Source organism: Magallana gigas, chromosome 2 (assembly GCF_963853765.1).
Source record: "Magallana gigas chromosome 2, xbMagGiga1.1, whole genome shotgun sequence".
Lineage (NCBI taxonomy): Eukaryota > Metazoa > Mollusca > Bivalvia > Ostreida > Ostreidae > Magallana > Magallana gigas.
The window spans coordinates 5,940,650-5,967,715 of NC_088854.1; the positions used below are offsets into that span (position 1 = coordinate 5,940,650).

General features: G+C 32.7%; 1 protein-coding gene across 1 annotated transcript; it reads left to right on the forward strand.

Annotated features, from left to right (window-relative positions):
* The first annotated feature begins 7,604 nt into the window (after positions 1–7,604).
* Positions 7,605–26,543, forward strand: LOC109619119 (collagen alpha-3(VI) chain). Its single transcript, XM_034447200.2, has 21 exons — positions 7,605–7,665; positions 9,652–9,900; positions 11,425–11,574; positions 11,798–12,241; positions 12,374–12,547; positions 12,645–13,073; positions 13,324–13,488; positions 13,740–14,141; positions 14,221–14,382; positions 14,781–15,218; positions 15,395–15,562; positions 15,679–16,098; positions 16,253–16,435; positions 17,329–17,400; positions 17,555–17,719; positions 17,808–17,880; positions 18,494–18,663; positions 23,505–23,690; positions 23,773–23,900; positions 24,523–24,865; positions 25,820–26,543. The coding sequence occupies exons 1-21, from the start codon at positions 7,605–7,607 to the stop codon at positions 25,933–25,935; spliced, it is 4,698 nt and encodes a 1,565-aa protein (XP_034303091.2). The 3' UTR covers positions 25,936–26,543.
* Positions 26,544–27,066: the final 523 nt, after the last annotated feature.

Genomic DNA, 27,066 nt, shown 5'->3' on the forward strand with positions numbered 1-27,066 from the left:
CAAATGAAAGTTGGAAGGGGACTAAACTTGACAAAAATCTTGACAAACAAGAAAAGGATGTCTTTGGTTACGGTTATCATGTTTAATTTTGCAAAAAAAGTGAGAGGGGGAGGGGGGCTATTAAGCCGCCCCCCCCCCGGTTTCTACGCCTATACTTCGCAGTTCTACGTTTTCCTTCATATTTGTAATTTAAATCTTTGACAAAATCTATTTTATATCAATTTTTTGGTATAAGATATATATATGTTGAAAGTACTAGCAAATCTTCGAAAATAGGTCACTGAAGCGTTGAAGCGAGGGGCTGTGTCAAAAATAGTTCGGACCAGAAGTATTTGATAAAGCGTCACCCGTTTGATATAACAAAGGTTTATCACACAGGTAATACACACCACACGTATGGGATAAAACACTGTAATACACACATGGTACTCAAAGGTTTAAATGAGGAGTTTTATAATGATGTCACAAACGTTGAACACTGCAAACTTTTAAAGTAAAGAAAATCAAAGTTCACGCTTGCGGCTGTTACTGTGGCTCTTCCAATGATATGAAATTACCCTTAGGATAAGATAGGAATTTTAAGGTATATATCACATTTTTTGACAAGGCAAGAAGTTAAAAAATGTAAATATAAGCATTTAATCATGATATTTTGAAAGATGCAGTCTCATAACTGCAGCGATGTGTGCATACAAATTTTCATAACGCGATAGCGCACGTTACTCAATTTGTATGCAAACACACTGCACTCATGAGACTGTATCTTTCAATTTGAATTTAACGAAGAAACACATTTGTTCTTATTAATGCTGAATTAATGGACAATATTGTACATTTTGTCCCCAATAGTACATATAATAAGCTTATTAATTTCATGGACTACTTAAAAAAGCGGTTTTTTTTAATTTTTGTTTTTAATTTCAGCGACTTTGCTATATGATAGGCATATCTTGTGCTATAGGTCACCTACATAATCCAACTGCTTGTTGGTGCTTCGCTGACATCAAATACGTATCGACGACGACATCACACAGATGTTGTCTTACAAAAATATTAGGATTTATGCACTGTTCAGCTTATCAGATACTATTTTTCACGCTTATTCAGGCACTTTTTAAGCAGCACTTGTCTTTAAGATCAAGATCTAGTAAATGAAAGGTGCCTACATGTTTATGATATTCAAAATATACGTTTTTTAATGATGCTTCATAACAATATATTTCATTGTTTCATACGGTGTACCGGGGCTTAATGTTTTGGTAAACACAATGAAAAATCATGTTTTAAACAACATTTTCTATGAAATATGAAGGATAACAAATCTCGGAGTTTTGTCCATTTTTGACCAATTAAATATATCTATCTTTTCCCATGAATAAATATAGAATGACAAAATATTGTTTTATTTTCTTCATAATTCCTTTAAACCCGTAAAATACGGGAAAAGATTCATCAAATCAATTATGACGTCATTATGGTTCTAGCACCAAAAGACATTCTGAAATCATTTCCTAGATCTTGACCTTAACGAGACCGAGTACAAAACGAGTACGCATGCTTTCGCGCAGCGTTTCATTTGTATGGTGTCGTCATCTTGTTGCTTTGTTGACGCCATGGCGTGATAGTTTCAACTGCAGATATTCAGCAAAATTTGTTGAAAATAGCTCATTTGATGCGTAAAATTGATATTATATTGTGGAATAAACATAAATGTTTCGAAGTAAAAGCTATATTTTGGCTCGGGTCGAAAACGTTAAGAGGGTTCCGCAAGCCTAACCCCTTGTCACGTTTTCTTAACCCGCCTGAATATAGTTTAATTCATATATTTCAAAACAGTAACCATGTATTTTATATTAATGGCCCTTAATATGTGATGTTATATATATATTTATTACTTAAATATCTCTGAATGTTTTAATAATACTATAAAGATCACCATTTTCGTCTTCGGAACAAACCAGGAGGTAAAAGTTTTTTTTTTATTTGACCATTTAATGCCTTTTAGCAATAACTTTAATATGTAGAACAGAAAAGGAAATCCTTAGGGCAGAAGTCTAAATTAAATGTAAAAAATGTGCAAAATTGATACATTTCAAGCAAAATCGCATAGGGTCATATGTTAAAAATTAACAAACTTTGAGATGACCCCTTAAACAAACGGTATGGTAAATGTCTATTTTTTTTTTATCTTAAAATAATAATTATATCAGTAGAAATTCATGTAAAAACTTTTATTCAAAAATCTAGGGCAGAACAAATTAGACCCGGCCTCGTTAATCTACACATAAAAAATGAAGTATCAGGTAGTTGCTTTCATGTGAGCATGTAATACATGAACGCAAAAACAAGGAATTCAGCAGTAAAACTGAAGAAACAAGAAATACTAGCCCTCCCCCCCCCCCCCCCACGAAGCGGAATTTCGTGATTTTTAGAATACCCCGCTTTTTTCGCTGAGAGAGAGAGAGAGAGAGAGAGATTTCTCATGCTGTCACGTTGCTGCTTTGGTTGCTGGGTATTAATTAAACTGCATGTGATTTTCCTTTGCGGATCTAACCTAGCATTTGCACGCAAAGAGGCTCCACAAATACTCTGAAGAAGCCCAGTAACGCCTGTCCCGGTCATTTCTGGGATAAAAAAAATAGCCTGGCGGCCTAGGTCATTCGCAAATGATCTCCGACCGAATGCCAGCGTAAAAGTCAACCGTCGGGTATGGCTCAAAGATGGCCTCACAATATCTCCAGAACCTGGCCCCGAGGTTATAAAACTTTCTTGGGTACGATCTCGTACTCCAAATCGTATTCCGTGCTCCAAATCATACTCGTACTCAAGGTATCGAGGTTATAAAACTTTTTCATACTCATACTCGTACTCCGGCTGAGTACAAAACGGCGATTTTCTGAGTAAGCTTTGAAGCTTTCTCAAAGTCGTACTCAAGACATTTAATCTAAATAAAATGCAGTGCAAACATATAATATTGTTCATATTGTATTACATGCTATAATCTAATCATATATACATGTATATGAATTAAAATGGAAAGTTTTTACCATTTTATTAATGACATATCTACATGTAGATATAATGGAGGTGAATTTAAGAGTAAGGGCGAACTGCAACCAATATTATCAAAATAACTCTTAGATAGTTTACTACTATCGTTGAATAGCTCGACTTTTTAAGAATTCTGTGGTTAGTCAAATACGACCATACATCCCATCATTTAAAACAAAGAAATCAATGTACATGTATCGTTATTAATCAATTTCAATCAGATGTACTTGCTGGGTCCCTTTTTGATTATAGTGAAGAAGTAGGTTAGTTCTAAACATTACAAAGGATGGGGGATGCATAAAGGTCTAACACTTTATATTACTTACTTTTTAATCAAATATCAGTTATGTTGCATGCCACAAAACTTGGAAATTAAGGGAAACATTTTATAGAATAAGCGGTAAATCAGTGGCGGAGTAAAGCAGGTCGCACCCGGCGCCCCCCCCCCCTCCCCAAACGGCCCTCAAAAAAATTGTCCAAATAAAATTAAATCATACTCCTTCTAGCAAAGAAAATGTACAACTTGCGAGTCTTAATTATCTTTTTTTTTAACTTGGGGAATTTATCTTCATTAGACTGATTTCAATAACGCGTGTGTTCAATGGTGTAACTAAAAAACCCAGAAAAAGAACATTTCGGTTACGGTGTCGTTGTGTTCAAATATGACCAGTCACCCATATACCCACCTTTAAGTAATTGGTTATACTAACTAGTGTTTTAACGACTCTTCCATTGTTATTATAATATAAGCTGGTATATAAAGTTATCTTTTATTAAAACTTCATTAATTTACATTGTTCCATTGAACTTTATGTTTAAACTGATTAATTTACAGTCATTCGAAAGAAAAAACAATAAAAGGATATGTTTCTTGGATTTCTACAAGACAGAGGGATTTGATGACTGTAGTTCTTAAATCTACAAACCTTTAAAAATTGTAAATAGTTTTATTACTTTTAGTATACCGGTAATCACGAGAAGAAATATCTCAAACGTCTATTTGAATATCAATGAAATTTTACCATGGAACATCACCTACCTTACGATCTTTATAATTTATTTCAAATTAAAACATCGAGAGCATAGACATGTCTAAGTATACGTAAGGTGAAATGCATTGTTTGGCTTAACATTTGATTATAAACGCTCGAATATAAGGATGGTGGGTCCCGGTGACCCCATAGTCTTAAGTATTATATTAGTATCTTTCTACAAAAACATTAAGTATGATCGACGTATATATTCTGCTTGAGAATTCGGGTAATTTTCAGTTAATTAAAAGCTTGTTTATGTAAAAAAAAACCACTTTAATTAATCATAACCCGCATGATAGAAGCTAGAATTTATGAGAGAGAGAGAGAGAGAGAGAGAGAGAGAGAGAGAGAGAGAGAGAGAGAGAGAGAGAGAATTATTGTTATTCTATGCAATCGATTGAAAATACATGTACTTCTTGTGATAAAATAGCTTCTTCGCATTTTCATGTGAGAAATTTTTCTCTATATAGCTTAGCTGTGGGAATATTCATCTCTTAAATTGTTTTATTTCATTAGCAAGTAACTATTTAGATAAAGTAACCAAATATTTATGTCAAATGCATCAAAATTAACACATGTATTTCGAATTTTAAAGATGAATAGGAAAAGGCTTGCTCAAAAATATCAAATGACGTTACTTAAGATTAAAAATGACACAGTACATGTATGTATAAATTCTAAACACACATTTTCAGGCCTTGACTAAGTGAGAAAAACTTGAACCATCAATAAAAACCCCACAAAAAGGGTTACAGCAACTTTAGTACACAGTTTCCTTGAACACGTTGTTTCGGTTTAATGTGGTCCTCACATTGGAAATTTCAAAAATATTTCAATTAGTGAATTTTCTTACTCTCGTGCACATTCCCAAAAATATTGAAATGAGAAACTTTACGTGTGTCCTTGGCTTTTGGCATATGTTCATTGATGCAATTCCAACCCCAACTCCCACCCCACCCCTTCAAGATATTATGTTTTTTTTCTCACAAGAATTAATTAGGGCAAATATAGTATGTTGCAATTAAATTGGAATACCGATATAATTTCCTGAGTTTATACTTTCTGAGTGTGAAAATAAACGGATTTTTCTCAGTATTTTTGTGATTTTCCCAAGTATATGTTTGTATTTTTTAATTAAACTCTTTCCTGTTTTTCTTAATACAGGAACTGCTCACTAAATATCTTAAGAGATATCCACTTGGGGACAGTGACTTCCAGTTTTGTATTGGCGTCGTTTCTGGCCTTTTCCTGGCATGTAAAATATCAAAATCGTTAAAAAGCCAGGAAAACTTAAGATATATCGAACTAAATTCTATGTTGAAATACTCTCTTCATATCCGTGTAAATTCTTACTTCTTTCTTTTATATTCATATCAGAGAGAGAGAGAGAGAGAGAGAGAGAGAGAGAGAGAGAGAGAGAGAGAGAGAGAGAGAGAGAGAGAGAGAGAGAGAGAGAGAGAGAGATTTGACATAAACACAATTTGTTGATAATTTTACCAATTACACTGGATTTATCAAAAATTCATAAGTTATGGATGCAGACACATTTCCATGCTTGCAGATGAAGAAGGTAATATGTGCATGTAAATAATGTGTTACATTTTGTTGATAAATAATTAATCTGAATACATGTACAGTTTGCCTACATGCCAGGACTATTTACATGAATTACCGTTCTCTGTCTTTCTCCGGAGACGTAAAATTTCACCGATCGGCTTTTGGAGCATACTCCAAATAGTACTCAGCGGAGAACGTACTCCAAAACTTTTATAACCTCGGTTTTTAGAGTCGTACTCAGTGGAGCACATACTCGGAGTACGGAGTACGAGTTGGAGTATGAGTATGGAAAAAGTTTTATAACCTCGGGGCCTGACCTGTTGGAAGCGGTTCAACTCAGAACGCCACGGCTTCTATGGACCCAGGGAGTCGCTGGGCGGTACTCTTTTTTACTTCTCTGGTATTTTGGATTTAGAAAATATTGTGTTTGATTAAAGTGTCAATATCCATCAATAAAAAAAATACAAACGTGTTGTATTCAACCAAACAGTGCGGCTGAAACTAATCTCACCGATGTTCGACAATTAAAAAACTCTGCTGCCTGGATTCACATGAACCAGAAGGAAAGAAAACTGACATTATTTCTGGAGGCATATTTTACTTTTCGATTCAAATTTGATTATACAAAATGAATTGTTGGTCGCAGTATTACATCCTCTCCACTGTTCCTCCTGTGTTGCTAGAGGGGGTAGTAGGCCTTGCTTTTAGCGTTAAGCAAGAATAACAAATAACAGTACCGTTAACATGGAGAAGAATAAATACAAAACCCTTAAAGGCTTGATTCGGCAGCAAAGATTCCAGGACATGTGAAACTGTATTTTTTTTTATTTGTTTGCTTTTTTTATTGGGGTAGGGGGGGGGGGTTATTTTTTTAAGAAAAAAAGAGAAAAAAACTTTTAAAATCTTTTCACATCTACTGGATATTTTTTCTCCCACGGCCTACTTTGATTAACAGTGTGAAATACAGCTACAGCAGACCAGTTTAAGTCAGTCTATTGTTTAAAACAACATTAAGCCTTATTAATTAACCCCTCTAACTCGTGCGTGCTAACATACGTCCAAACGACAGAGATGGACTTTAATATACAATAACTCAACGAATCAAGAAATTCTGGCATTTCGCAACTAGTCTTTGTCTGCAAAATAAAATATGTAAATAAGTCATGTAATATCATATCAATAAAATACATAATGAATATCAAAGCACACATACATGCATCTTGTATATTCATTTGGCTGGGAGGAAATAAAATGCTTTTATACATATAACTATTATACAAAATGGCGGACTAAAACTATCGACATAAGTTGTATTGTTTTTTAATCGCTGCAAAATTTTAAAAAAGTTTAGATTCAGAGTTCATTGAGTAACAAACTGATCAGTAATGACAATAACAAACGTTCGCTAAATCGTTTTTATATTTATAGCTGTATAGAGAGTTAACAAGAACACCTGCAAACTCTATCATACATAATTTAATGGTTTAAAATCACCATTTTGTTTTGAATTCTTTTTAGTATTTAGTTATCGCAATATGTATTAGCCAGTTGACAATGCCTTATAAATTTTATCAGTTCAATAAAATTACAAAATTTATTTAGTAATTTGTAAACTCATGCAAAATGATGACAACTATTTATATAAATGTAAGGTTCGCTCTAGATATTATCCTCTGTTTAAAACCCATATCAAAGGGCATAGTGTTCTTGTAGCTGCTTTTTAACTCAGATCATTTCGTGCTTAAAACAGCGTGTTATATATGTCATGAGTGCATTGACCACTGCCAAAACGTTTTAATGTTTTAAAATTAAAGGAGGTTATCTCGAAATTTGATCAGAAGAATACAAAGATTTACAGTGTAAAAATGTTCACATGTGGATTGGTCTATATTGTGTCAATTCAAGTCGATCTAGATCAAAGTGTAAGACCAGATTTGCAATAGTTTTAGTACCTAAGTCGAAATGGCGATCACACACATCTTTTCTCTAAATGTCGTTTTAGTGATTTTAGTCCAAAAGACAGGTAAATGAGTTTAGTATTATTCATCTGTTAGAATGTTGAATGAAACTATTTATCTTCGTTTGTACAAAATTATAGCATGTAAAAGTAGGTCAGCAGAGGTATTGCTTAAGGTCATTACAGATTACTGTGGAATAATTAGAATTCATGGTGGCTCACTTTTCGCAGTATTCGTGGGTAGCCCAACTCCACGATTTTACATCCTCCATGATTTTTTTTGAAAGAGTTAGTTTTCTCATTGAAAGTGAAAACACACGCATAAGCCAAAATCCCATAATTCACGAAGACATGGTCCCCACGAATTTGATGTGCTTAAGGTAGTACGAAACACCCCTGAAATGATTTATTTGAAATATTTTCTCAAATACACAAAATAATGATAACTATTATGTAGAAAATAATTTTAGTCCATTATCTTCTCAAGAAAAAAACCATAAATCATACCCATCAATTCATCAAGACCCCCAAAAATTTGAGATACAACGTATATCGATAATTTTGAAACATACATTTGGATGGTGTTCATATGATCTTTGTGCAATTTAGCCCTATATAATTTAAAAATGTGTAACTCATGTTCGTTTCAAAGTAAAGACCTCAAATTTGAAAACAACCTCCATCAGTGTTTAGGCTTTATGTCATTCCAATTTCAAGGTCATATCAACAGGTCAAAGGTCAAATATGATGACGTCATCTAGGATTTTTATCATTTCCACCCCCGTCAAACATACTTAAACCTTAATAAATCTAAAATGGTTAAATGTTCTTTATTTTGATACATTTTAATAACAGGATCATGACAATCATGCTGTTCAATTTTATTCAAATTTGAGTTATACATTTTCTTTTTAGATACCGTTAAGTGCTGCAAATTTTCGTCTTAAAAGAGTATTCTAAGGCGTTAGTTTTACATTATATCGCATGAGAAATTATCTTAGGTTACCAGTTAGAATTTATTTCAGTATCTTTAAGTAACATGAAGGTCCCCTGTTTATATAGCAGCAGAAATATTTATAATATCTTGAAAAGTAACTTAATGGCATAGAATATTATAACAATGACTATTTCATTTTACACTCCACTGAAAGGAGATCCCAATGGTAGGTTTGGGGCAATGTGGGCACAAATTGTGAGGTCGGATTTTTTTTTCAAATTTTACGTATATAAAGATTTCATTCCAAAGAAAAAAATATAAAAATTTTGGAAAAATTGAATTATAGGAAAAATTTAGCTTATCTGTTTTGTACTACCTTAAGCTAAAATATGCAATCAGAGTGATACATGTACCTCTACCATAAATAACTATTTTTTAAATATCGAAATGACTTATAAAAATCTATGAAAAGGGCGTTTGTTCAGTAACAACTGAAAAAAAATCTTTGATAAATGTCACTCAATTACTAATATAACAATTTGCCTTGAAGTTTGTGTATTAATGCTATTGCATAGATTGCCGATTAAAAGTTTCAAAAAGATGCCTTTTATGGCTAAGCTATGTTGTTTCATTACTTTTCTTGCAAAATTAGCTTCGAGTTAAAGTATTGTACAATGTAATAGAATTACCCAAATAAAATCAGGAGAGGACAATAATTGGATCAAGTATTAAGATTTTATCAACAAGGATTTTTAATTGAATAAAAAAGTTAACAATAGCTTTAATTTACTTGAAATATTTCAACTTTCAGTTCAGTTATGAGACAATATTATAGTGCAGATAAAAAAATGAATAAACAGAAAATAAAAAAAGATGTTAAACATAGACAATTTTACTATAATCATTGTATTTATATCGATCTGTATCTAGAAAAATGATTTGTCGCATTGTCTTTCGAAGTTTTCAAAATATTAAATTTGAAAGATTTTTTAAAAGCAAATATTGTTTCATTGCATTGATATCCTCGTCGTCATTAATAGTAAGACGAACCAATAGAAATCGTTTAAAACTTATGAATTATTTTCTTTGACATGTTTTTTTTTTGTTTATCTTAGCTTGTATTACAATATCTGAAGGAAATACATACAGTAGATCTTGTTCATCGGGGTACTATCTCGAGATCACTTCTGCGAGGTGGTACTGTAACAGTAAATGGAATTCCAACTCATTGACAGTGACATCTCGTGTCAACTCAAACTGTAATTACCAGACTTCGTGTACTCTAAGGGCTGAGGACAGTTGGCTAGGAGGCGACCCTTGTCCATTATATTCTAAATATCTATACTGGGCCGATACCTGCAAGTGTAAGTAATTATTTTGGGCTATTGTATTTGGTTAGAAAGAAATAATTTTCAAGATGACATCATTTTTCGTTCATCTTTTAGAAAAAACTTTGCATTTTTAAAAAAATATTAAAAACATTTTTTTCATAACTATTTTTTTTGTGGATTAAGTTTACATGCGTATGTAAATTTAATGACATGATTTATACTTGTTATTCCAATTTGGAAGGTATGTAAAAGTTCAATAAATATATATGTAAATTTATTGGGAACTTCCAAGATTTATGTTCCATCCTATTGAAAGTTAGCCAATTTGCTGGACCATTTTTTTTTTACATTTAAAAAAGAACTTACTTGTTTTCGACCTTAAGTTGTGTAACTGATTTTGAAAAGTTAGTAGTTAAAACTATACATGATTATATCCATACATTAACAAACGGGTAAATTAAGGACGACAGACCCAATTCAAGATTTCGCACCTCTGCGCATAAATCCGCACATATGTTATGAATATGACTGTCGTAATTACGTACACCAGAATAAGAGAAAATTTAAAAAAAATCATTCTACTAAACGTAATTTGTAATACCGAAATATTTTTAGTGGAGAAAAATAAAAAAAAACCCAATTAGTATGAATTTTTTCTGTTTGCGACAAGTCCGTTATATTTCCACGTTTTATAAATCCTAAAACGTCCAAAGGTAGTTTATAGTGTTATCTGATAGATATTGAATTTATATCTTATCCTAACAATATTTATGTATATAGCAGTTAATGTAAACGTCGAGCAATAATTAATTATGTCCTTTTTCTATGATATTTCTGAAGAAAATTGAACCATGCAGTGAACTTTGACACAACCCCTCAAAAAATTTGGGTCGATGACCTACATTTTTTTCTGTTCATCGGTAAGCCAATTGACTTCTTAATATATCAATTTGATTAGAGTACAAAATCTATTGCAAAATTTTAAAATATCAGTTTTTATACCACAACCCAGAAAATTCCCATTACTTTCTATTATATCTGAGGAGCTTCGTACCCAAATTTTAAAACACCTCCAGTAAAATAAGGAAGTCGATGATAATGTAATTTTTATTATTGATTTTCACTCGCCATTAACTGATTAACATTATATAAAAATTTGAATAAAAACTCTGTCGTGGAAATGACTTTGGTCCCCTGTCCTTAATTCAAAAAGATAATAATCAAGTTTTTTTTATATCTAGCCAAAAAAGTAGTCCTCAATCATTCTTACTTTCGTTATGCATCAAATAAAAAAGGTGTAAAATTTTGTTTTAAAAAAATTCAGATTAAGAAAGGTTAGTAAGTTATGTGTATCAGAACACGGTGTATGAGTTTTTATTTTAAAATCTAAAATGTGCATGTAATTTTACCTATTTAATATAACAGTCATCGATATTCTTCACATGACTGGTTGAGTAGATGTAGAATAATCGTTAGTTTAAATTGATCATACAATGAAAATTTACGAAACACATTTAAATAAACATTAAGATGTATAATCTACACTCACTAACAAAGCTTTTTGGGGAAGCTGGGGATCTTGGTCCGCTTGCCCCGGAGACTGTACCACCCACAACCTTGTCCGGTACCGGACCTGTGTCAAACCAAGTGGCGGGTGTGGATCTGCGCCAGCAGATTATATCCCTTGTAAAAGACTCGGGTGTTACTGTAAGTAGCTTTTATTTTAAACCCATAAAATTCCTATATACAGTATATATATAAATAAATTAATAAACCTCGACAGAAAGAAAAGTCAATGTAAAGATATCATTTCCGTTTTTCCTAATCAGTTGAACATTTTACAACTCTAGTCTTCCAGTGTATAACCGTTTAAGTCCAATCGTTCCACAACTAGTCGTATGATAACAGAATATTAAACTGCTGTTTTCAGCATCGTCGGACATCAGCAGAAGTACCCCCGATAACAAGGTGTACTATAGTCTGACCACCGACTGTTTCGTCGCCACAGATAGAACGTCCGTCGCCTTTAGAGCAAGGGCAAACAATGACGTCCATATTGCCTTGGCTAGTGAAGATAGCTCATCGAGTGGTACCCATTATGAAATTCTCATCGGTGGCTGGAGCAACACGCAGTCTACAATTAGATTCGCCATTGGCGGAACTGCCTGTGTTTATCAATCAGGTTCGTACCTGTCTCAAACTTATTTCGACGAATTTTGGTTTTCTTGGACCGGAAATTACGTCCGTGTAGGCACTGGAAGCTCACCCGGAAGTGGCACTTTCATGAGCTGCTATCATTCAACACCATATACTGTCAACTTTATTTGGATAAAAACGGGATGGGGATCATCAGGAGAATGGAGGTTTCCTAATGGTGTGTGTTTAATTGCACTTAATTTGCTTCTTTAAAATCCACATTTTACACTTGTTAGTAAATTTGATCTATTTTAAAGGAAATTTTTTTTTTCTTTTTGTTCCGAAAAATCTTTTTCCTTTTTTGGACCAGATGTTGCATGTTCACACGTTACTAACAGCTATGTAAGCATTACGACTGATGATACATCCTGCAACGGGAGAAGTTACTATGCTTGCAATACGGGATACAAACAGGTCGCAGGAAACACACAACGTACATGTGGATTTGGTGGAATTTTGTCTGGGTATCCACTGGTCTGCTCTAGTAAGATGTGATATATTTTTAATTTGTAGGAACGTTAAAAAAACCCCAAAATAAACCCTGAATAGCAAGACTTTACTATTAATGCTATTTGTTTTAGTTTCGACATGTAAAATCGACATAGTGTTCATCGTTGAAGCGTCGGCCTACACTTCTTCGATTCATTCAGCATTAATGACAGCTATTGGCGATTTGGCGGGAAGTCTACAAATTTCAACAAGTAATATTTTAGCTGGAGTCATTACATATGACGATACTGTGGACCTAAACATCGAACTCAATGACTACTACTCCGCTTCGACACTGGATAGCTCCATTACATCAATACCAATATCAAACGCCGCATCTACCGTAAACCTGGCTGAAGCTCTGCGAGTAGGATTTTACGACTTCTTCACATTATCCAAAGGAAACAGATTCACAGCTTTCAGACATTTTGTTGTGATTGCAAAAACATATTCTTCGCAGACAGGTGCCACAGTGGCCGATCAAATCAGAATGAATTTGAAAAATCAGCTTTTCACCATTGGTAAAAATTCAAAGTATTCGTATGTTTTAACATTCATTTCATTAGTTGATCAAGAGAATGCGTTTAGAAAAAAGATCAGGGTTGAAATTTTCACGTTGTTCACTTATACCAGTTCTATATCAGAGGCTTTGTTAAAATCGGTTAATTATAACAAAACACATCGATATAACTTGCTTGAAATAAAATTAATACTGGCAGAGTAACAACCACACGCGTCTTTTTTATCATTTTAATTTCGTTTAATTTATAGGTATTTCTCCATCTGCTTCCTTAATCACGGACTTGAAAGCAATTGCGGGTGACGACAGCAGACATTTCGAAGTTAGTTCTACAGATGGTCTGTATAACCAATTCAACAATATTCTTCAGAAAATTGCTGTTTGTCCCGATGTAACATTTGAGACTATGACGGTTGGTAAGTCTTTTCTGCTGCCCAATAGCAGTAAATCATCCTTAAAAGACGGAATGTTTTATACATTATCAAGCTACATGTAGTTCATGATTTATAATTTTTTTTACATAATTATTCAAAACTACATGTATTCAAATATACAAATGAACTATTTACTCTGTAGATTACAATTTACATCAATAATCTTTAATGGTTTATGTAAAAACGTTAGGTAAAAATTACAATGTGATACGGTCTTCTATTTATTTTTCCAGAATGTGAACTTGATATCGTATTTATAGTAGAGAGATACAATCTACGATACACCAAAAGATTTCTGGCGGAGTTGATGGACAATATAACTATTTCAAGTACTGGCATTAAAGTCGGTATGGTTTTATTTGATTCTGGTGCGTCAACTGTATTTAGACTAAACTCTCATACTTCCTCTGAATCTGTTCGAGATGACATAGAAAAGATTTCAGAGACGAATCATACCGATCATTTGGTAGACAAAGGGTTGATAGAAGCCCGGGACAATGTATTCACGGTCGCTGGAGGTGATCGTACGGATGCCAGTAACTACTACGTGATAATTGTTGGACCATTCGAAAGTTATCCGGAAGCTGTAGCAAAGGACATAAGGAGTAGTGGAAGCAACTACGTCTTCTCAATTCGTAAGTATTTCGTGAATGTAAAAGATGCATTTGTATTGAATTGACACATTCTGATTTTATATGTTTTCATTATTCTCAGATATAGGTAATCAGTACCAGACCGAATACCAGAAGGCCGTTGATACATGTGGAGACTACACCAAGTATACAAATGTGGATTCTTACGAAAACCTGATTAACATTAAAAATGATATCCTCCAAAAAATCACATCATGTGAGAGCGTGAATATTACAATTCCAGGTAGGTTTCACTTTGTTGTAAAATTTCTGTATTCTTAATCATTGTATATAAATGTTTTTTTTTTGGCCTGATACAAAATGAAGTTCATTTTATTGGGACATATTCGAATAATTTTTTGAAAAAGTTAGCAGCAAATTATAGAGGGTAAAAGTTCGGGCTTTATTCCATGGTATTTTTTCAAAATACAAAATTTTAAAACAATGATTTTAACAATGCTTTTAACGACTACATGTCCGTAGCAGGAAACTATCAAATCAAACAGGGTTAAGATGATTCCATGTATATCTATAAACACGTCCATTCAATTTATTCATACAAAGCGTTGATGAAAGTATGGTTTACAGATTTCATAATTACATGTAAACTCCGTGAATAAAAAATGTTTATTTTTTAATCAGACTGTCCATTAGACATTGTTTTCATCATGGAGGATACAGATGAACTAAGTGCCACAGATTTTAATGACATGAAAAGCTTTTTCGTAAGTTTGGTATCTCGTATGATCATCGGAGACACGGCAATTAAGATAGGGGTAGTGACGTACGCCGATGGGGCCACCACTGCTTTCCCGCTGAACCAGTACTCTACAGCCAATGGAGTCATTATGGGAATCACTAACATTAACCAGGGAAGTAATGCCTACAACAGGAGCAGCCGTTACGTGGATAGAGCCCTGAAATATATCCAGATGGAATTCTTTACCACAGGGAATGGTGACCGTTCAAACGCCGCCAACTACTACATCCTTCTGACTGGTGGACCGTCTGCCGGAAACAAAGCTGCTGCTTTTGGATCGGCGATCAGATCTATAGCTTCCAGTAATCTATTCATTGTTGGTAAGATACACATGTATCATTCTTTTCATAATTACATATACAAATTTTTATAATTTATCATTAGCTATAACTTTTGAATTATTATATTCGTCCATCAAAATTCAAGCACATCGCAACAAAGTCATTTTGTTAATCATTTATCATTTAGATAAAGTTATATATTTGGCTTATTTTAGGCGTTAACATTTCATCGAATGATGTCCCTGAATTTCTTGATACCGTGGATGACGACAAATACCTGAAGGCCGTCAACTTTTCTGTTCTTCAATGTATCAACGATGTGGTCGTTCCCAATATCACTCAGTGTCCAGACTCGGTCACCCCGGCTAGTTTAGTCTCTCCAAGTAAGCTACGAAAGTCTACGAGTTAATCCTCTGCAAAAGAATTCCATGCTTTGAGCCAACAGAAATAGTTTTTACAAAGATTGTATCACGTCAGGCCTATAAAATTTAAATTTCAGGTTGCCAACTTGATATAGTTTTTATCATGGAAAAGACAGAAACGTCCTCCCATGAGAACTACGTGTTCCTGAAAAGTTTCTTCTCCAATATAGCACTACAGCTGGATGTATCCAGTAGCACTATACGTATTGGAGTCGTTACGTACGACACAGATGCGTACACAACAATTGCCCTGGACGCCTACATGACGCCTACAGATATCAGCTACCAGATTCTGAAATTAGCGGAAGGTACAGGCAAAAGAAACATGATCGACACCGCATTGGTTCACACCAAAAATAACTTCTTTACAGCAGCTAATGGAGACCGTGCGAGCGCTGCTAATTATTACGTGTTCGCCATAGACGGAGTAAGAAGTGGCGCCTCTATCCAGGCGGAATATATAATGAAAGGATGGCCCAGCACAGTGTTTGCTATTGGTATGATAATTTGATGTTAATAAGTATCATGATGTTTGAATTGAACATTTAAATCAATATCAATTGATAATATCTTATTTATATTTCTGTTTTTTAAGTTGTAAACGTTTTAGCAAGAATTGATTTTTAACGATAGATCGTTCTGTTATTGTAGATATAAACAGTGGTTATGAAAAAGAGTATAGAAGAACAGCGGGGGTTAATAGTCGATATTTTTATGCATCTTCTTATGCGAATTTATCCGCCATCGAATCTGACGTAATCGCAGCCATTACGAAATGTCCTGTGCCTCAACCAGTGACTACAACTGATGGTTCTCTCATGTTCGCCGATGTCTGTAAGTTGTGGTGGTGAAAAGTAATTAAAAATGAAGATGAGAAAATATAGTGCGTACACAGAAGCTGAAATGTAGATAAATTAAATCGATTCTCAAATCGATCTCAAAAACTATTATGAAATAGTTTAAAAAAAAAAAATTAAATACACATGAATACATATACACAGGAATGCTGAACATCAATAATTGTCGATGGAATACATTTATAAAGAAACTGCACGTATAAGAACAATCATCTTCGCTAGCCAAGGGTTTTCGGTCCAAACTCTTGGCAGATCTCATTAAGAAAACTCTGTGACAAGTGTTTGATTGGCCGCAGCTGCGAGTAGCTGATCCAATCGCAGCGTTTAAATCAGGTGCTTGTAAACAAACTTTAAAAGACACACGCGTGATATTTGGAAAAATTCTGTGCTTTTAACATGTTGAGGCACATTGCTCGAGTACACTGTCTTCCAAACGATGGTCTAATCAGATCACTTTAAAAATACAATGTATATATTACTGCATGGGTTTGAACAGTGATTTACAAACTTGTCAAGGTTCGCGTGATAGCTGCATGATAGTATTGGAATAAAAGTGGTGAATGTGGAAGATGCCTATCCTTTTAGTATATACGTCTCTGCTTTTGGTTATTGTTTTTTAAGGTCCAATGAGCTGTATTTCATTTAATTTCTTTTGTCTGCAATATTCATGACGACGATACCTGGTTTTATAGCACAAATGTTTTCATATATCAGCGACACAAAAAACTAATAATAGATCACGCTGTACTTGACTACTTGACTTCGCATTTTGAACATATGTTTTATATAGGTTCTGCTTGTTACCCAAACAATTTGAATATTCAATATATATATATAGATTAATTTGCACCTTTTTAAATTTTTGCTTAGCTGCTCCCTGCCTGAACAGTCTCATCTATCTTTACCCTGAAGACCTGACAGAAGGAAAAGACGGCGGACAAAGTATGTCGATCTTTTTTTTATAACTCTTATAAACAGAAATAAATTTTTCAGGAAAATGTCAGGACTATTGTCCATTTTAGCTACTAATAAACGTTTTTGGCATTATGTTAAATTTGATTACAGTCAAAATTTATCGTGTTCTTTGGTTTTGTAGATACGATGTACTTGATGACTGATTTTGTGTATACCATAACAAGTTGTTCACGCATCACTTCATGGGAATTCTCCCATTGGAAATCTGGATACATTGACTTCATGGTTTGGAGGCCAAGTGGTAGTAATTATAAACTGGTGGCTTACAACACTATCTATGTTTCAGGTAAATTTGTGATTTGTTTTTGGTCATGATCAATTTATATGAATATTAGATGTTGAATGATTACAACTAATATCGATCATTTACAAAGGCAAAAATACCACAACATACACGGTGGTTGAGTACGAGAGGATTGCTGTTCTTCATGGTGATGTCATTGGCTGGTAAGACCATTTTTACAGAAATCTAACAAAATTATTCTTGCCTCTTGTTTTGCATCTTAGATCTAGAGGGACCGATATTCGATTTTAGATGAAAATTTCATATATACTTTTTATTTTTATATTTTATATGGTTGAGATGTGCATTTTGAACTTTGACCAAAATTTGATTGTTAGAGATTAACTAACAAACGAAAGACAATGGTAAAACAATTATTGCTTTGTAAAGGATCTCGATGGTCGTGGATATCGTAGATTGTATTGATCTCCTTTTTAAAAAGAGCTCCATATAGATATATAAGAAAATACCAAAATTTAAAAGCTAAAACATGGATATTTTTGTACTACATTATAATCTATAACTGAACAATTTTTCGGAGGATCTGATGATGATATTTTGACCATTCAACCTCCTCAAACAAACTTACCAATACAAAACGTATGTAAATAACAACAATGCAACACGTATGTAAATAATAACAAGACTCAAACTTTGTAAACATGACCAGATATTTTAGATATTTCTAGATTTAAAGATGAAAAAATAAATCTATAAAATTTTAAGCTCAAATTGTGTCTAGGTCTTTCCTTAATCTTAGAGTTGTTCATTTACCAGGCGGAGCAAGGGAGATAACTTAGTGACAAGTGGACCATGTTTAGGACCATGCGCAGAGGGATACAAAGTGTCACCAAACAATGTTCAAATCGGAGAGGAGTTCGATTGGAAAAACTCGGGCACGTCGATCAATGGGACTGCATATGCTATCAAAGCATGCCTAGAAGACAGTAAGTCTCTATCAATCAAGGAAACAAGGTCAAGAATACCATCAAAATTATTTGGTCCCTAACAAATTGATAAATATTTGACACATTGATATTCATTAGTTTGGAAAGAGATGGATTATTGAAAAAAAAATTATTTTAAGTTACATGTATATTTTGTTAAAAAATATAGTTAAAGTTAAATGCGTTTAACTACTCTTCGTAATTTTCTTTTTGAATTTTTGATTTATACTTATTTATACTTATGTACCATTTGAAGTTTAGGAGACAATAGTTGTCAGCTATCTTATTCATATATACATCAATGTGTAATTGAAAGTATTTGAAAGTAATTTGAATAACATGCCTTTTTGGAAAGTAATTGATTAAATTACAACCTACAATTGAAAATAGGTCAATTGCCAAGTGCTTTTAATAACATAAAAGTTGTAGAGAGCAACGATCAATTATCATATTACCATTACCCCATCCTTGGCTGGAACAAATGATTAATTTAAGATATTTTTTGTTAATGACATCTTCGGATGTTCATTAAATCCTGATGTATTTAATCAAAATTTGTAAATACTTTTATCGAAACTGTACACTTCACTAAAAATCATACTTATGTTTTAAACCAATGACATATTTACAACTCTTTCTGAGTTCAATAACATATGATTGATAAATTTCTATGCATGTTAACCTCTAAAACGAGGGGATGATATATACAGTATAGGATTTGCCTGTTTTCATACCCCATTTAAATAGTTCAATATTTACTGATACGTTATGATAGGAATCATTCTTTCGTTAGGTTCAAAAGAAAAATAATCATTTATCAGAAATGGGTTTTCGGTCATTGACCCTCAGATTGCTGGGCATTTAGGGAGGCAGGATGACCTTAAAGAACTATATATGATAAGAGTTAAATTTGGCCCCCATAATTCGCCATTTTTTAAGTGTTTCGGGTACAATAAAATGTTAACTAATTTTTTAGAAGAGTTGATATAAAATATCTTTTTCATCTATTTATTTGATTTATTTGCACTCACTGGCAGTATATGACGTCAGAAGTGACGCAATTTCTATAATTCAATCAAAATCAGCCAAAAATTGACATTTTGCTTATCTATTTACAAATGGGAAATATAGAGCGTATGCTTGAACAAGGAAAATTTGTTTGTCATTTATTAGTCTTAGCTACATACATCTCTGATTAAAATATTTGTTTTGTTCAAGAATGCGCTCTATGTTTTCGGAAGGAAAAACTGCTTGAAAACAAGCTGGTTTTCGCTAAAAATGCAAAAATGGCGGGAAAAGGTTGTCATTACAATGTCATATTTCTAAATTGTGGGCACTTGAACCAAAATGAATATTATGTAAACACATCACATACATATCTGTACTAAGAAAACAAAGAATGATAGTAAAATGATGATGTTCATTTTAGGGGGCCATTTTAGGCCCTTATCATATTTAGTCCTTTAGCTAATTTATTTTCAAGCACAATAATTTACTTCTCTATATTGTCACTATAGGAACATGACCAACCAGGTAACTCTGATCAGATGAACACTTCCAGACTTTCGCATTTGCAAAATTGGTTTACTAAAAGCTTAAACAAAATACATAATTTTGAATTTATGAAAAGTATTCCCCGATATACGGTGTATGTATTTAAACAGTAAAAGTCTTTCTTTCGCGTTAGCGGGTTATGTAATTTTTTTCTGCAATGATCGCTACCTTCATAACCCTCATGAATCATCAAAGAAAGCATTTTATTGTTTATATTAAGGTCTCTCTTTTAACGAATTAATAAATAATTATAAAAAGTAAGTAAAATTTACTAAATTACTGATAATGTACATAAGTACGTTAGCTAGAAGAAACAGCGAAATCGTCTCCTGTGAGACTACGAGTCTGACATCATCATGATTATTTCGTGCAGTCACTGATTTTTCTTAGATCCATGTAGGTTTTGACCAATCGATAAACAGGGCGTGTCAATTTCAGTCCTGTCTTTTTCTTGTCAGTTTCAGCCGCTATAGATTTCGACCAATCGATAAACAGTGTAGATTTCATTCTAGCCATTTCTATAGAGCTATGAATTTACTATAAGTTTCCGTAAGGAATAGTGGGAATAATACTTGGTAGATATAAATATAATACCATACCGTTGTTTTCATCTCGGCCACTGGTGTCAGCCCGACCGGGTAGGCATTTGCTTAAATCGGTTGATGTTTCTTAAATCATATGTTAACAAAAAAAGATTATTCTCAAAATAAACATCAAATTTCTTTACACAGGGAATATAATTCATTAATAAATATTTTTTTCCAATTCCATTTTTTTAATGTTAAAAATGTACAAAAGTAAAAAATAGGGAATAAAGGTAAAGCATCAATATCTAAAATCAAAATTATTGAAATAGAAACATTGCACTGAAAACACAGAATGTAACTTTTTACTCCCACTAGAATTGTTACAAAGCGTTTATAACATGCCCATCCTTTTAGCCGATTAATTTTCACTATCTAATTGCTGGGATTTTTAAAAGCCACTTCTTCAATTGTTTAAAACGATGCCGTTAATTTTTTTTAGGATGCTGTTGTTCTATTTACCCAAATTTTGCGTTGGCTACCATCCTATGTTTAATTAGATTCTTAAAATTTTGGCATTATTTTTGGTGGCAAAATAACCTTTCACAATAAACCATTGAATACTCAGAATTGGGAAAACCACTAACTACTAAGAATTGCGAACGCTAACTTCCGTTTCCCGCCTACAATTTACATCGGATGTATCGGAATTTCTGTCAACTTCAGGTTATCTACTAAAAGTATAATCAATTCCAAATTGATTTATATCAAAATACAATTTGTAGTCAAATTATTATTTTCTAAACGATATGTGCATTAAAACTTAATAATAACATGTTTACTTTAGAGATTAAAGTAAATATTCATTTTAATTCATATTTGTTAATTATTTTTGAAACGTTTTCAAGCAAATTGCAGTTTTTGGAATGATTTTGGTCTGCAGATATATTTCCCTTCCCCTTCCCGTTAAACAACAAACCCTTTGGTATGGGTATGATAAAAGCAATATATAAAACCCTCAAAAGGAATTTTTCTTTCAAGATTTTTTTAAATCTGTTTTCCGTTCGTTTCTATTACAAAATTAACTCTTTTGACCTAAAATACAAAGTTAGCCCTCTTTGTTTGACCAAATATTTTATATTTAATTATATTGAATGAAAATATACATACATGTTTACATCATTCAAAAAAAAAAATAATTTTAAATAGACAATTATCAAAAATGACTTATTGTTAGGCGGTTAAACAATGCTACCGTTTGCAGTTCTTATTGACATTAAAAAAAAAGATGCTTAAGGATGGCGTTTACTCAGAATGAAAAAAATCAAAGTACTGAAATACTGAAAGCTTGGATCTTTTGGTGTGTCTTTATGCTATTGTGTAGTAAAGACTGAAAATCTCTCTTCAAATTCAACAGTTGCTGCCTTGAATTTTGTAAGAAGCGTAACATGTATATATCCAATCCCTGTTTTTTCAACGCGCAGTAGTAGTTCATGGAAATTCATGCGCATTATATGTGTCCAAAATGCAGTCTTGTTTTTAAAACACGTTATTAAAAGGAAAACTAAAAAAGATAGACAATTCTCTCGAAATTAAAAAAAAAGGAACAAAATGCCAACAATTCTGACAAAACTTGGTTCTTTGTGTAGCTATTTGGTATAGCGGAAGCTTTTACTTTGACACTGTTTGGTTTTTTGTCTACTTTTGAAGTTGTGCTATTTATAGTAACATTGGCGAATTGCATGCCTACAGCCAGGACTCTGCTTTCAGCAGAGCCCGGCAAAAAATTCCACTGATGAAAATGAAAAACCATCTATTGTGTGTTATAGACCTGTGCTTGCAGTGTTATTTTTCACTTTCAAAAAAGTAGGTCAAAATTTTTGCAATTCGTGCCATAAGATTAATTTAATGAATAAGTGAGGTAAAGCCAACAGAAAATATGCAAAATTACATAAACCAAAATAAAAAATCTAAATTTTAATATTAGAGTACTGCCAAATATTTTTTAGCAGAAATCAAAACCTGCAAAATTTAGTTTGAATTTCCACTGTTTGGCTAAAATTCTATTTTTGTTTGGGCCTTATCCCATAATAAAGTAAAAATATCGAATGTTTTGTCAATAATAATTCTTTCATAAATACTTTTTGTGTTTGGAACAAATTTTACTTATTATATTGAACTTTATAACAATCCGAGTTTGAGAACTCAAACCCTGAGTAAACAACACCCTTAATGTTGTTTAAATTTATCGGTATTTTATTTTAAATCTTCGAAATACAAACTTAAGTAATGATATTTTTACGATTTTAAATTTGACACGACCTTGATAAAGGGCCGAGACAGAGAAATGTCAACCCTCAAGATTCAAGATTTTATCTTAAATTGCCAGAATAAATACTCAGTAAACATTTATATGCTTAAACACTACTAGGTGCCATGCTTACTTACGCAGTAGCTCTAGAAAAATAAATCTTTTAAAACTTTCTCTACTTGATAAATGGGAAAAAATTAGAATACAAAAGGGATAGTTGTTAGTTTCATCACACTGAAACAAGGCAGTAAATGCAAAATTAATCATAGTTATTTTTTGGCATGTGAATATTTCCCGTATAATTATATTACTTATATGTTATAAAATGTGAACATTGATCCTTTGGATTTACATAAAATTGATACGCGTTTTCATAACATTCATATTGATCGATAATGATAACAATGATTATTCATGTTAATGTGGAAGTAAATGGACTGATATCTTTGTAGATGAAGCAATAGCGTTTCCAACCTCGACACTCAGCGCTAAGATACCTGACCACTTACCTGTTGGATCTTTCGTTACGTTACTGGAGCCAGACGGCGCAGACTATGCTGAAGTCGTTAATTATACCGTCTTGCAACACCCATCGTATCCAAATTCTATGGAATATTTCAATGTTGGCGAAACATCAGGTATTTGTCTTTTTCAGAATTTTCAATTTCTTCTTATTTTGTTCTATGTTGATTTGAAATTGAAGGATATCGTTTTCTTCAGGCCAAATTACAGTGGCGAAAAGATTCCTGAAAGCCAAAGTGAAGAATGATTATGCCTTCCTTGTCAGGGCTAAAGATTCTTGTAATACCACTGCAACGGCGACAGTTTCTATTCAAACACAGAATATGGTAAGCTTAGAGATACTTTAAAGGGACCTGGACACGATTTCAGATGAAAATTTTATTTTTGATTTCTATGTATAAAAAAGTTCTTTTTTGTATTTTGAATGATTCACGAAAATTTGAATGTTAGAAGTCATGTTACAAGCGAGATACAGATGAAAGAAGTCATTGTTATGTAAAAAAAAAAAGCTCGAGTCTTATATTTGTTTACAAACAGTGTAAAGAAAACATTGCAATTTCTCTATCAAAATAACTTGTGGAAACAAGATAGACTGATTCAATAGGTTAATTAATAATTTCATCACATCAAATAGCAACATTAGATTGAAACTTATACCAAATACCCAGAATATGTAAACATTAACAGGACTCGAGCTTTGTTTTCAAATCAACGAATTCTATCTCTATAACTCGCTTTTAACTAGATATTTGACTTTCAAATTTTGTCAAAGCATTGAAAACATCTCAAACAATTCAAGACCTAAAAATTGAAAAAATAAATTTTGTAAATTTTGAGCTCAAATCGTGTACAAGTCCCTTTAACATTGTATTATCTGATAGTGCTTGTACGCTTAAAGCATTTCACCTTACAATATGTGTGTAATTTTTTATTTAATTTTCATGCAAGCCGCCTGAAGTCCTTGGTATGCCTAATATTATCTCCATAACTGAAGAAACCGACGGAGATACAAAATTGTATACAACAATTGTGGAAGATCCCAGCGGGGATAGCGTGTGTTGTTCATTAGAGAGTACGTTACCGAAGACGAATAATTTCGTGGTTTTCGGAAATGACACAGGAATCCGTGTCAATTATTCCATCATGGCCAGCGACGCTCCTGCATTTTCTTACAGACAATATAATTCTTACATCGTGAAGTTATGTTGTGACGACGACGAAGACAAATCAACCGGGGTACTTATTGTCAACATCAAGAAACCAAACAAAACAACAACGTATGAGCCGCCAGGTGAGATTTTATTCTAATCAGAAAATATGTTTATAAATCACGTTAGTGATCAGAAAATGTTACAAATAATATCTTTACATTTATAATTTAATTCCAAATATTTTATGGCTTCTTCAAAAAGGATTTTGCTCATTTAGAATAATAATTATCATATTTTTATACAACAAATACAGCATGTAACGAGGACGAAAGGGAAAAAAGTATGGTAATACAAAAAGGTCCAAAATAACACAAAATTTATTAATTCAACAGTTTGTGTCAATCTGATCCACAAGTTAGAGCTAGATTTAACGTTTGATTAGAATTTCCGCGAATATACCCAACAAATGAAATGATATTCATGTCAATATAACTGATATGTAAAAAGTTTTATTGTTCTATGTCAATATTTGTTTATCTAAATACAATACAATACAATAAAATACAAATTATTAGTATTTATATAACGAATTATTGATTTTTATGTTGGTAAGACGATTCAAGTAATATTATATCAGTGTTTAAGTTATAACACAAAAATGGTAGGCCCTTTTACGCCTAGGCGTAAATCCTACTTGAGGAGGCTTGGGGTCAACCAACAAACCCAGGTTTGCCTTAAATTTTCAATTTTTTTTCATTATATTATTGTTGATGAGAACTTTGCTTAGAAAGCAAGTAATTTCGAATACTTGAGAAATTTGCCGTAATATTAACAACTACTTAAAAATTTGGTTCAGTCGGTATAAGTAGGTAGATTTCGTGCTCTTAATTTATCTTTATATTTTATCATTCACAAAAATATAGCATTATAAAAACAAAACTACAAACGTAACATAAGAGAAATATAAGACAAAATATTCAAAGGGCGCATACACAAAATAATGCTTGTTAAATGAAGTGCTGTTGAATAGACAATCGTACACCATGCAACTCATACACTATTTTACAGTCGTTTTATTTTTTTCCTCTCAACAGGATGGTTTATGTTATCAATCGGGTTATCCTGTGTGCCAATTTTCCTCATGGCTTTGATGGCATGTGTTGTGCTTATCCAAACAATGTTTGTTCCAGAAGAATTAAAGAAGAAATAAATTGTCATGTTTAGCATTCTTAGATCTACATATACTTTGATGTTTTCTTACATTTTTGCCATATAACTTTGTTTTTGGTTTTTCAAAGTGACAGTAAATTGATTTGCTAAGTGTGTCCATTTACTTTTCTTGGAAAATTTGCTTTTCAACAATAAGTCATATATTTTTGGAGTGTCATCTCTGTAAATTCATTAGATTTCAAAGGTCAACTGTACATTGACTCTTTTAAATGTGATATCAGTACTAAATATCATCCTCTTTGTATGTAAGAGATAAAAGACGAAACTGTTACTTCTGTGAGAAAAAGAACTAATAAAGGCCCTTTGTTTTTGTTAATGTGGATACATAATAGGGTAGAAAAATACAACGGTTGATTATTAAAATGTAATTCACCGTTTACCCTCTGAATCACGATATCTATCAGTGACATTTCATGACGTAAAAGACATAGTAAGTCTGTTTCTATATAATGCAAATTGGAATGTCTAATTTTTCTTTCCAGCGAATCTGTACCCGTCCAATAAGTTAGTAGTTTTACCTGTCTCCTTCCATAATTTTAAGTATTGAAAATATACCATCTTTTATTATCAAGAAAAGACAATGAATGGTCACTTAAAAGTATTGAATTGTTCAAAATTTCCAAGTAAAAGAACATTAATTATATAACTTTACTGTGCAAATGTAACTGACTGCTGCTTGTTTTTTGTTATGTTAATGTATATGGGTATAGTCCACTAATGTAGTTTTTAGGCGGTAATGTTACCGTTAGAGTTCTTAGCTTTAGCCCTAATTTTCGTTCGACCTCTTGAATGAAAGCTCGTCAAATTGTCTCTCTCCTGCTAAAATTTCGTGGTGTGAAGTTAGATTCGTTTTCTGGCTGGCAAAATGCGTCTGTATTTACGTTATACATTAGGTTCCTTGCAATTATTTGTTGAATTTACGTTAAAATGAATGTCGTTCTTAAAAAGATATGAATGCACCGGTTTGAAGAGAAGGACATTCCCGCATCGTGGATCCTTGCATTTAGATACAGTTGGTTTAAGATGAACTTGGCTTTGATAAGAATGATCTTCAAATCTGGAGGCTGGCGTCTACTGTGAAGTATATCATTAGGCTGGTTCAGTTCTTGTT